This window comes from Anser anser, assembly GCF_964211835.1.
Source record: "Anser anser genome assembly, chromosome: 6".
NCBI lineage: Eukaryota > Metazoa > Chordata > Aves > Anseriformes > Anatidae > Anser > Anser anser.
In genome coordinates, this window is record NC_139726.1 from 10,243,843 (window position 1) to 10,255,891 (window position 12,049).

The 12,049-nt window shown below is 62.4% G+C and overlaps 2 protein-coding genes across 4 annotated transcripts in view; both read left to right on the plus strand.

Moving 5' to 3' along the window:
- Positions 1-202: 202 nt before the first annotated feature.
- LOC310901583 (uncharacterized protein) lies at positions 203-7,611 on the plus strand. The gene is made up of 3 exons (XM_083841439.1): positions 203-1,309; positions 6,309-6,469; positions 6,742-7,611. The coding sequence occupies exons 1-3, from the start codon at positions 883-885 to the stop codon at positions 7,057-7,059; spliced, it is 906 nt and encodes a 301-aa protein (XP_083697565.1). The 5' UTR covers positions 203-882; the 3' UTR covers positions 7,060-7,611.
- A 1,555-nt stretch (positions 7,612-9,166) lies between these two features.
- The window catches only part of CFAP65 (cilia and flagella associated protein 65), a 32,236-nt gene continuing 29,353 nt past the window's right edge, over positions 9,167-12,049 (plus strand). For all 3 annotated transcript variants that reach the window (XR_014585953.1, XR_014585954.1, XM_083841542.1), the window contains exons 1-4: positions 9,167-9,264; positions 10,572-10,646; positions 10,990-11,144; positions 11,852-11,954. Coding sequence is in view for 1 of the 3 variants with exons in the window: in XM_083841542.1 (XP_083697668.1) it covers positions 10,572-10,646; positions 10,990-11,144; positions 11,852-11,954 (333 nt within the window). In the remaining 2 variants the exon portion in view is untranslated. The remainder of the gene's footprint in view (positions 9,265-10,571; positions 10,647-10,989; positions 11,145-11,851; positions 11,955-12,049) is intronic.

Below are 12,049 nucleotides of genomic sequence, written 5' to 3' on the forward strand. Positions count from 1 at the left end.
CCACTGGCAGTGGAGCTACGGTAGCTCTGCTCCAGCTCACCCACATCTCGCAGAACAGCCGAGGCTCTCCTCTCTGTCTGTTCCCGGTGGTGCTTTTCAAGCTGTGGCTTGCCTGGATAAGCAAAGCCTGGGCAAATGAGTAAAAATCTCCCTGCCTGCCCTGTTGGCATCTTGGATGGGTGCGGGCGATGCAGGGAGGTGGACACTGTGTGGAGCCAGCTCAGGTCCACGGATCTCCCTGTCCCAGAGGGGTGCAATGGGAAATGGCAGGGGGACATGGAGCCCTTCTCCTGCCTTCCCAGCCCTGAGGCGCCCAGGGCAGAGCCCCTCAGGGCTGGGGGTTCACGCCACTGAAGCCTGTCCGGTCTCGCCCTATCTGAGCAGATCCATGTCCTCTGCAGCCTCTATTTCCCCACCGAGGAAACCGAGCCCGGCTGTGGGTCAGCGCTGCGAGCCCCGCAGCCTGGGGACCCCCTGGGCACGGAGCTGGGCCGGGTTACGAGGCCGGGGAGGTGCGGAAGCCTCCGGATCGGGCCCCACCGGGTCCCCCAGCGCCGTGCCGGAGGCTGAGGACACCGGAGGCTGGAGGCCCGCGGGGAGGGAGGCCGGGCCGGCGGGGCGGGGGGCCCGCTCGGAGCCAATGGGGAGCTGGGGCAGGTGGAGGGGGGGTTAAAAAAGCCCCCCCCCGGTGGAGACGGGAGAGCGAGTGCCCGGGAGGAGGAGGAGCGGAGAGGAGAGGAGAGGAGGGCTGCCCCCGAGGGCAGCCCCGCGGAGCGGAGCGGGGCCCCGCGGGTGGATGCCCGCCGGTACCGGGGCTGCCCGGCCGGGCTCTGCCCTGGCAGGCGAACCGTGCCGTGCCGTGCCGGGGGCGGGGGGCCCGCCATGCACAAACCCATGGAGAAATCCCAAAACTTCAGCATCGAGGCGCTCCTGGCTGAAGAGCCGCCGAGGAGCGCATCTCCGCCGGGGCTCAGCCCCGCGGGGAGTCCCGGCCCCCCCGGGCGCACCGACACCCCCTCGCCGAGGGCTCCCCAGGTCTCTGCGCCCCTCGCCCCGGCCGGCTTCGTCCCCAAGCCCGGCTTGCTGCATCTCCCCGGCCCCGGGCTCGGCGCCCTGCCGGCCCTCTACCCCCCCGCCGTGTACCCGCTCCCGGCCCTGGGGGGCCAGCACCCCGCTTTCGCCTACACCGCCTTCCCCCACCTGCCGCCGCCCGGCGCGGAGCACCTGAAGGCGGCCGTGGCCGGCTCCTTGCCGCTGGAGCACTGGATCCGAGCCGGGATGCTGGTGCCGAGGCTCTCCGACTTCCACGGTAAGGGATCCGGGACCGGGACCGCCCCCCCCCCCCCCCACACACACCTCGGGGCTGGGGCCGGGGGGGCTGAGGCTCGCCGGGGCCGCCCCGTCGGAGGTCGGGAGCCCTCGGGGCCGGCCCTATTGCGGGGTTTTTGCTGTGCCCGGCCCCGCTCCCCGTTGCGGGGGGCACTTTGCGGGGTCGCACCCCCAGCGCTGAGACCCCCGAGCGGAGTCCCGGGGCGCGGGGGTGGGGGGGAGATCTGGCCCCGCCGCCAGCCCTCCCCCGGCCCGGGGCTGTAGGGCGGCACGGAGGGGGGGTGCCGGCCCCGGGGCCGGTAGGGCAGAGCTGCTCCCGGGGGGGGTCTCTGCCCGCACCCCCCCCAGCCGCCGGCACCGCACGGCCGCCGCGGGCTCGTTGCGCGCCGCCGCCGCGGGAAGGAAACGAAAAGAAAGAAACGGGGAGCGGGACCGGCACCGGGAAACGAATCAAAAGCGCCCCGGGCCGCTGGAAACGAATAACGACGCACAAATGGAGAATTAACGTAAACCAGCCCCTTCTTTGCTCCCTCGTTAAGTTACACCTGGACAGGCTGAAGGGGAAGGGGCTGTCCCCCTCCCTCGGCTGCTCTCCTTTCGCCCCGGCTCTCCCCGGGGCTGTGGGTTTTGGGTTCAGCTGCAAAGTGGTGGCGGCACCTCAGGGTGCAGAGTACGCCTCCGAGCTTGGCTTCTGGCTGGGATAACGTGGACAGGTTTGTGCCCCAACGGGAGTAGCTCAAGGGGGGAAAAGCGGCTGCTGACCCCAGTGTTGGTGGGTTGGGACCTGGAGAGCTGGGAGAGCCAAGGCAGACGCAAGGAGGATGTAACAAGGATGTGGCAAGAACTGCCAGGGCTGTAGATTTTTAAAGCACAGTGACCACTGCCCCAGTCCATATCCTGGTCAGAAGGTGCTTGGTCCCAGTTCTGGGGAGCCCTTTGCAGGGGATCCTGCTCCCTCGGTCCTTGTGTCCTCTTGTTCTCGCTGCTGCGTAGGCTCTGCCATCAGGCCCTGGCCCTCGTTCTGCACCGGCTCATTCATCTCCAGGCTCTTGTTCCAGTCCCTTGGGATCGTTTGGGTTCTCGAGGGTGTCTCCAGCTCTTCCTCTTGTGGGCTTGCTGCAAGATTCAAAAGCAGGTTGACTTCTCCTTGTAGTCACCACCACCACTTGCTAGATTTTGCCTCCCGGGTGCTGGCTGTTGTGTGGGGGTGGGGACTGTGGTGAGGGTATGCAAGGACAGGAGGGGACATCTGCGTCCTGCCTGGGGCATGCTGCCTGCACAGCCCTTCCTCACCCCCGTGAAGAGGATGGTGAGCTGGGCAGGAGCCTCCAGCTGTTGGCACAGGGCTCTTGGGCTGCCTGTGGTCTGTGTGTCCCTGTCCCATCACCCGGCCCAGATGGATGGACAGACAGACCTGCCTGGATGAGGTTTCCAGAGTGTGTGACAAGTTTCTGTGCTGCTGGTGCTGCTCATGTTTAGCTCTCCGGTAGCACTGGGCAGATACTGGGGAAAGACATGTCTGAAAGCCTCCCAGTGCTTGTTCTGGAGCACCCCAGGGAGAGGTCACCCTTGTGATGTATTCGTGGGAGATTCTAGAGCCAAATCATGAATTCCTTCTCTGGCTTCAAGTGTAGAGATGTTTTGCAGGCATGGCGTTGTTTGCAGGCCTGCCCTTGTTGTAGGGGAAGGCAGGGTGCTGGGGGGGTGGCTTGAGACAGTGGGCACCTGCATGGAGCAGGGCTGGGGCTGGGTGCTGGTTCTGCTCCGAAAAGCGCTCCCGCTGCCATATACACGGGTGCCTTCCTTGCCATCTGCCTCTGCGGAGCCGCAGCCAGCACCCGTGTGCCTCTGCTGCAATGCGGAGTGAGAGGGCAGGCGGGGAAGGTCCAAGGAGCAGGCATGTCCTTGCTGTGGCCACCCGGGCTCCTCTGCTCCCAGCCCGGGTCCCTGTCCTGGGGGCTCGGACTCGCTGTGGGCAGGTGGCTGCCCTCCTGAACCGCTCAGGGAGAGCGTTTGGCACCGGGGTGCTGCGCGCATCGGTATTGATGGGAGCTGTGATTTATTCGCCCTGGCTGGCGGTGTGGAAATGCAGCAGGGTGCTGGGAGCTGAGAGCAGAGCAGACATTTGTGGTAGCAGAGCGTGGTGATGCACAGCTGCAGGTTGGGAGACATGGCAAGGCTCTCGGGAGGAGCACACGGTTCCTTTCTGGGGACCTGGTGCTCAGGCCCCTTTCTAGGGGCTGCAGGGACTGCTCCTGGCTGGTGCCTTCCGAGGCTCCCGTGTGTGCAGTGGGCTGGCATCGGCAGGAAGCACGAGCTGGGAAACAGCTGGGAAAAAGCAGGCGGGAGCCTGCTGATGGAGGAAACCTGGGGGTGGAAGATTTAGGAAGGTCCCTTACACACACTGTCCCATGGAGAGCAGTCGGGGCTGCTGGCAGACCCCTGGCCATGGGACCACCTCTCCTCCTGCCAGCCCTGACATCTGCAGAAACACCTCCAGTGGGGGCGGGGGTGCTAATTTCCTCTCCTTTATCTGCTAGCCCACAAAGCCAAGTGAGCTATAGCTAAACAAACCAAATTAAAACCAAGTGGGTTAATATCAACTTTGGATTAGGCTCGTTATCAAGTAGACGGAACTGTATCAAATAAGCTAATAATTCTTTATAAGCTTTATCTAATTATCCGGGAGGCAGCTGTCCTGTACTGGCCGCAGAGTCGGGGGCTTTCTCAGCTCCAGGCCAGCCAATATATTCACTGATTTTTGCAGCCAAATGCCAGGCACCCATCAGAGGGGCATGGCCAGGCTGAAGGGATACCGAGATGAGCTGTGATCCCGCAGGAGATGTACGGGCAGGTAGGAAACCCTTTGTCAAGCAAAGGCATGGTGCTGAGGCAGGAGCTGGGTAAGGGGGAGAGCCTTCCTGAGGGGTTGCTCTTTCTGTGGGGTGGTGGCGGTGATGGAGAAGTGTTCGCAGCTCGGCTGGCAGGGAACTGAGAGAGGCGAGCCCTGGGGGGCTGCTGTCCGTGCCACAGGGCAGGGGAAGGTTCCACCAGGCACACGGTTAGGACAGGCATTTCCCCTCTGCACGGCAAACTGGAACATACCTCCTACCCTCAGAACCCCCGTGCTGGTGGTGGTGGCTTTTGGTTTGGCCAGGACTGGGACAGGAGGAATTGGGGGTTTCTAGAAAGTCACGGTCTGTGATGGGCACCGTTGTGCCGAGCCTAAATTGGAGACACTGAGGTGGACAACCTGGGGCTGCCAGAGGGATTGTGCTCCAGTGGCCAGTCCCCTGTGTTGGTAGTCATTTTGTCTACATCCCATTTAGATTTGTCTGGATTTGGGCAAAATTTCTGCTCTTCCTTTTCTTGCCTGACCAAGCTGTCCTCAGTGTCTTACCTTATGGAGAGCAAGTCCCATTTGGGGGTGCTGCTAAAGCAAGCCGCCTGTCAGCATCCCCTGAACCCGAGCAGACAGAACTACCCTTGCTTTTGGGGTCAGGGCTCACTTCTCTGCCTCCACCCTTCCCACATCTGGCCTTGCAGGAGGCAACACAGAGGAGCCTTTCGGGGAGGACTGGAGGATTTCTGTGTTCCCTAGGGCACAGGTTCGGGGTTGAGCTCAGGGCTCTCCATGTTGAGGTGGGAGAAGCCAGTCCCCCTTTCCTTAGCAGATGGGGCCCTGCTTGGATCTGTTCCATCCCGTGTCTCTGCTGAGGGTTTGCACAGACCATCCACAGCCCAGACCGCTGCAGAGCTGAGCTGTCCTTCATCTAACACTTCTTAGATGAAAATATTGCCCCGTGTGCATGTCAGAGCCATCGGCACAGCATCCCTCTAATCAGTCCCTCGTTTAAATGGCCAGAGGCTGCGAGGTGGGTCATGTCCACCCCTGCTCATCACACAAGGAGTTTGCAGAGCCCCAGCCCAGCCCCACCTCTGCCTGTTTGACCTGTCCCACCCAGCATCCAGGTACCCGGGATCAAACCTGGATGGCGCTCAGTTAATGCCCCCTTCATAAATTCCTGCGCCGTGCGTCACCGCTGTGTTTGTGAAGGGCTCGGTGGACACCTCGGGAGATGGGCAGGTCGGGATCAAAGCTGGAATCTGAGGAGATAACGTGGCTGCTGGTGCCCTGTGCCACGCAAGGAGGGCGAGCCGCGGTGACCCTCGCATGTCACGCTCGGCCAGGTGCTGCTGGCAAGCAGAGGCGTTTTGGAGATGGATCCCCCTCTGACAGCCCTGCCCCATCCCAAACCCACATGAGGCTGCGGGGCTCCGTCTCGCTCTGTCCCACGTGTGTCCTTATCCCGGTGCCCAGCTGGGCAGGAGTTTTCCGAGCTGGTGCCTGGGTTGCCAATGAGCTGGAGGGAGAATCGGGGCTCTGCAGCAGTGCCGTGGGATGTGGCGAGGACTTTGTGGCAGGGGTGATGTGCCAAGGACCTTTCCCGCTTAATGCCCCCCCTGCACCGCTCCGGCCCTTTACTCCCAGCTGCAAACCTCTGGGTTTGATTGCCGCTGCGGTGCTGGGAGAAGCAGTAAAAGCCGAACCCTGGGGGGGGGGAACGACAATAAAGCGAGCGGAGAGGAGATAAGCAGGGATCAAACACGGCGCAAGAGCCACCCCAGCCGGCCTCTCAAAGGCCCCTTTGTTCCCCAGCCTCCTGCTCGGGGCCGAGGGCGAGCTATCAGCCCAGCGCGGGGCGCGCGGAGCCCTGCGCCGCAGCCCTCGGCAGTTGGGCAGACACCTGCGTGTCCCGGCAATAAAAGGAGCTTTAATTCCAGTCACAGGACTGATCCCAGTTGCACACCGAGGCCTGATAACGTATCTCGCCGGTCGGTATCAGCCGGGCAATAAAGCCATTATTGGGTCGGGAGGCGATGGAAGAGGCGCTCGCCTTCCTCCTCACGCCGGGCTCGCCGAGGGGGTGCCCCCGGCCCCGCTGCCCCCCGACCCCATCCCGCTGTCTGTCCCGCAGCCACCCCGCAGGCCGGCTTGATGGGGAAGTGCCGCCGGCCCCGCACGGCCTTCACCAGCCAGCAGCTCCTGGAGCTGGAGAACCAGTTCAAGCTCAACAAGTACCTGTCCAGGCCCAAGCGCTTTGAGGTGGCCACGTCGCTGATGCTCACCGAGACGCAGGTACCTTGGTCCTGGGGGGCGGAGGGGGGCTCCTGGGGATATGGGGGTGGGAATTTGGGGTGATGCTGATGCCCCTCGCTTGGAGCTGTGAGTCCTTCCCCAGCCTCCTGGCAGGGATGCCTGCAAAAATGGAAGCCTGGGGGGGGGGGGGGGGGTCTGCGCTGCAGGGAAGGCAGCGGGGGGAGTGGGGACAGGATGGGGCATTGGGGGCACAACTGCATGGGGCTGGATGCCCGTGGCCCCGGTGTCACGGGTGCTCTCCTCGCGGGCAGGTGAAGATCTGGTTCCAGAACCGCCGGATGAAGTGGAAGCGGAGCCGCAAAGCCAAGGAGCAGGGGGCCACGGCGGAGGCTGAGAAGCTGCGGGGGCTCGGCAAAGCCTGCGAGAAGCTGCTGCCCGGCGAGCCCCAGGGACAGGCGGGCGAGGGCCCCGAGTTTGTGGGGCGCAGCCCTAGCTCGGGCTTCCTGCACCGCAGCACCGCCGGGCTGGGCTACGGCCCCGACTCATCCTGCTCGGGGGGCGAGGAGGATGAGGAAGAGGAGGAGGACGAGCTGGGCGCCACGGAGAGGAAGATGGGCTCCGTCTTGTGAACCGTGTCCAGGGAGAGGGGCCGGGCTGAGGCGTCGGGGGCCTCTTTGCTGGCAGCCACAGACTGTGCCCGTGAGGGGCAGGGGGGCCGTGGGGAGCCTGCCCCCCACTTTAACTTATGTGTGTTTGGATCCTATTTAACTCGTAATTATTCCTCTGTGTGTATCTGGGGGAGTCCCCACACCCTGCCCCTATAAAGCTGTTATCCGGATGCCTGTGCTCTTCCTTAGGGGACAGGGGCTCTGCCCTACCGGTGCCCCCATGCTGCCCTACCTGGGGCACCGGGGGGAGAAGGGGGGTGCTCAGGATGTGTGCCCCCTCCTGTGGCTGTAGCTTCCCGGGGGGGCTGTGCCAGGCTCAGATCAGCCCCTAGTAGTGGGGTGACAACAGCCACCCCCTGCCACCTCCCCAGCAGCCCTAGGCTTCGGCCGTGACCCAAAAGTGAGCAGGCTCCCCAGGTTCTTAGGATGCTGGAGGGTCCTGAGAGACCCTGTATATTATGTATGTGTGTGTGCGTGTGTATATATATATATATACTTCCATCTATCTATATATGCAAACTTCCCAAGGTTTCTGTACCCTTTCCGGGCTTCCCCTGGGGATGCTGTGATGGCAGTGCAGGCACAGGGACCAGTTTGCTGTGCCACCCCATCCCATTACGGGGCTGCAGGAACGGGGTGGGCTGGGCTGGGCTGCCCCTACCCCGTGTCCTGCTGTCACCCCTCAGGGCTGTGCCAGAGCACCATGGGCTTGGGGACAGAGGGGACGGGGATGCGCGTGGAGAGGCACGGCTGGGACAGAGGGATGGGCAGGGAAGGAGATGAAGGGAGAGGGGAGCGTGGGACCGGACGGGCAGGTGGATGTTGGATAAGTCCTACACAGGGGGAGAGTGACCCGCAGCGGCTGCTGGCAGCTCAGCATCTTCCCCTGGGTGCCTGACCTGGATGCCAGGCACCCCTGATGTCTGGGTCCCCTGTCCCCAGGCAGCACAGCCCCGGGCACGGCGGGACCCCTTGGGGGGTGTCCGGACCCCAAAACTGCCCAGGGGAGCACGGAGGGACGTGGGCGGAGGTGGGCACCGTGGGGAGGGGGCGAGCTGGGGGCCGCAAGGGTGGTGGGGGCAGCGAGGGAAAGGGAAAATCAGGGAGGAGGAGGGGAGCTGAGGGGATGTCACGGACTCGAAACCGTTCACCTTGACGGGCCCTGACAGGTTTAATTTCCAGAGTACAACCATTAAAGTGATGGATGGGAGGCGTTCGTCTCGCGCCTGCCGCGCGCGGGCCCTCTGCGGCCGCAGGAGGGTTTGTTTTGCGGCTGTTATTTATGGGGCTGTTTCTGCAGGAGCCAGGCACTCGTCCAGCGCTGGGGGGGGGGGCGGAGGAGGGGACGCGATGGATGCCGGAGGAGTTGGGGTGCTGATTTACGGCTGCTTAGCCGGATGACTCACGTTGTAAAGGCAGACGAACGCCATTAAAGCTGCTTCTCCTCCTGCCAGCCCTGCTCTGCGCCACGCCGCCGCTAAGGCCCCCCGGGGGGCTGTCTGGGTGTCCCCACCGGGGACACGAGGGCCTCCCGCACCTCGAGGGACATCCTGGGAGGATGTAGGGGTGACCCACCGTGGTGGTGCTGCCCCACGGGACTGGTACCCGGGATACCCCGTGGGTTTGTGCCCATACGGCTGCCTGGCTTGCGCCCCCCCGCCCCTTCACCAGCCTCAGCCCCGTAACTTTTGGCACCTGTTATGCGGGTCACTGGTGCTCCAGGGGGTGACCTGGCCGCACCGAGGGGCTCCCCTGTCCCTACGCCAGTGCTCCCCGGCCTTCTGCACCCCACGCCCCCAAAGCATCCCACCCCTGAGCCCCACAGCCGCCCCCTCCGTCCCGGACCCCCGCGGTTCTTCACCGCAGCCCTTGCTGCCAGCACCACGAGCTTCTCCTCCTCCAGGACCCATCCTCACCTCCACGTCCCCTGGGCTCCCCCCCCGCCCCCCCCCCGCCCCCTCACGCCCCAGCTCCCCCCGTAGCCCCCCGTGCGCGTCCTCCTGCTGCCCCCTGGCGGCCCCGGCCCCCGCCGCCCCCCGTGCGCGGGCTGACCCCGGGCGGCCGCCGTCGTTGCCACGGGAGGCGAGGAGGCCGCGCGCGGTGCCCGCAGCAACGGCGGCGGGACGGCTGCGGGCCGCGGCGGGGCGGCGCGGGCGGGGAGCGGAGGTGGGACGGGACGGGACGGGGAGGGGAGGGGGCGGGATTGGTGGGCTGGGGTCGGGGTCGGGGTTGGGATCGGGGTAGGGAGTGGGATTGGGATCGGGATCGGGGTAGGGATCGCGATTGGGATTGGGATCAGGATCAGGACTGGGATCAGGATAGGGTTTGCGATTGGGATTGGGATTGGGATCAGGATCAGGACTGGGATCAGGATAGGGTTTGCGATTGGGATCGGGATCAGGATCAGGATTGGGATCAGGATAGGGTTTGCGATTGGGATTGGGATTGGGATTGGGATCGGGATTAGGATTGGGATTGGGATTGTGGTCAGGATCGGGATTGGGATCAGGGTTGGGATTGAGGTTGGGATTGGGATTGGAATCGGGATTGGGATCTGCATCAGGATCGGGATTGGGATCAGGGTTGGGATTGAGGTTGGGATTGAGATTGGAATCGGGATTGGGATCAGGATTGGGATCAGGATTGGGATCGGGGTCAGGATCAAGACTGGGATCAGGGTTGGGATCGGGATTGGGATCAGGGTTAGGATTGAGGTTGGGATTGGGACTGGAATCGGGATCAGGATCGGGATTGGGGTCAGGGTTGGGATCGGGATTGGGATAGGAATTGGGATTGGGATAGGGATTGGGATTGGAATTGGGATCGGGATTGGGATCAGGATTGGGATCGGGGTCAGGATCATGACTGGGATCAGGGTTGGGATCGAGTTGGGATCGGGATTGGAATTGGGGTTGGGATCAGGGCTGGAATCGGGATTGGGATCAGGGTTGTGATCGGAGTTGGGATTGGGATTGGAATTGCGATTGGGATCAGGATTAGGATCAGGATTGGAACCAGGGTTGGGATTGGAATTGGGATCGGGGCCAGGCTCCATGGACTGGGGCTGCGCTGCAGCACGGGGAGCTGGGCAGCGCCCCGCTGCAGGGAGCACTCTGCAGGCACCTGTATGGGGCTGCGGCGGCCATACAGCAGGGCTATAGGGCACGGCTTCACCCTGCCGGGCTGAGCAGGGCCACCGTGGGCCGGGCAGGGCTGTGCTGTGAGAGCCCGAGGAGGGCGCTGCCCCACGGGGTCGGGGGGCTGTGGTCAGTGCCGGGGGGCTGCTGAGTGCACGGCGGTGCCAGCCCTGCTGTGCCAGCTCCGCTAGCAAAATGGGGGCATTGCTGGGGGTGCTGCAGCACAGCCTGTGCCCTTCGGGGAGCTGAGGCACCCAGAGAGCTCTCAGGGCTTGGCAGCAAAGGCTGCTTGGGTGCTGGAGCAGCACGTGCAGAGTTTTTCCCCTCGTCTTTCAGATGCTTGCTCAAGTGCATGGGGAGCCCCCAAACTCGGGCTCAGTTCAGAAGCTGCGCTGTGGCTGTGTCAGGAAGGTGAGTGGTGGAGCAAAGGGTGCCGCGGTCGTGGGTGGGTTTACTGGCAGAGAAGGAAAGAGGAGAAAAACAACAACAAAAAAAAATAGCTTTTGCTTCCCTAGTTCGTGACATCCTTCAGCACCCGTTGTTTGGGCTGCGGCCGGGAGGTGTCCCCTCTGGACTCACGGAGCAGACCTGGAGTCCCCGACAGGGCTTTGGGTGACTCCTGGAGCTTTTCCACGGGGTGGCTCTTCCCACCCTTTGCCAGAGTCAGAGACTTTTAGCGCAGGGAAACAGCTGTTTGCGTGATTTCTCCTCCCTCCTTCACAAACTGCTCATGTGCCTGTTGCAACTCCCTAAGCTGTCTGCAAGAAAGGCAAGGAAGAAGAAAGGCGTATTCTGGGGCATTGAAGTGGCGGAAACACTCAGGTGGCGTGGCTGGGAGCTTGGAAAAGAGACGATCAAACATCTGATCTTGAAAAATGTTCACGAGAAAACCCAGAAGCTGAGCTACAGGTGCGTGGCAAGTTTCCTTCTCCTTTTCCTCCTCACGCTCTCGCTGCGTCTTCATCCCTCCTGCTCCGTCAATCACTTTAGCGCCTTTTCTCAGATCCGTTTGCCCCCCTTCCCTTGGGCTGTGTGCTGCAAACAGCGCACGCACGCTGGCGTGGCCGGACAGAAACATGCTAATTCAGATGCACAGCCCTTGTTCCTGGCAGGAGTATTTTAAATGAAATGCCTTTTTAAAATTCTGTTTTGCTGATACTTCTGTCTGTGAGGCATTTCCAGTCTAGTGAGATTTTAATTGTGGATGTGTGCCAGCCCGTCACTAGTGTGTCCTGAAACCATTGCTCCCGGGAGTCCCACTGGATGTTGGGACCCCAGCACTCCCTGTTGTGGGATTACGGAGCACTGCCTGCTCTGAGCCTCAAATGTTTCTGCCCTTAGCAAGTGTTTGGCTCACGCTACACGGCCTGGGAATGTAAAATATTGTTCTAGGAAGGGGTAGGTATTTAGAGGTGGGAATCAGTTTTCAGGACACTTGGGTTCTGTTCCTGTTTCTGCTGATTTGCTAAGTGACCTCGGGGTCGGGTTTGTAAGTTCCTTCTGATAGTGGGGGGTGGCGTTGCTGGGGCCTTTTGATACTTTATTCTCTTTTCTGCTAAATTAATGTTGTTTGTATGGCATCAGACAAAATCTCTTGTTTTGATTTCATTATCTAGGTGTCCTTCCACGCGGTTCTTCATCACTGTTTTCCCGCAGCCAATTGCTCTGAGCCCTGGTATGTCCTTAACTCTGCCCATCATTTTCCGGCCCACTGAGAAGGTAAAGTGGCAAAACATCAAAGCTGCTCTCAATGCTCAGGTTGGCTTCCGTGGGGGCAAGGGGCCTCTGCTTCTCTTATCCTTTCTGGCTTGTTT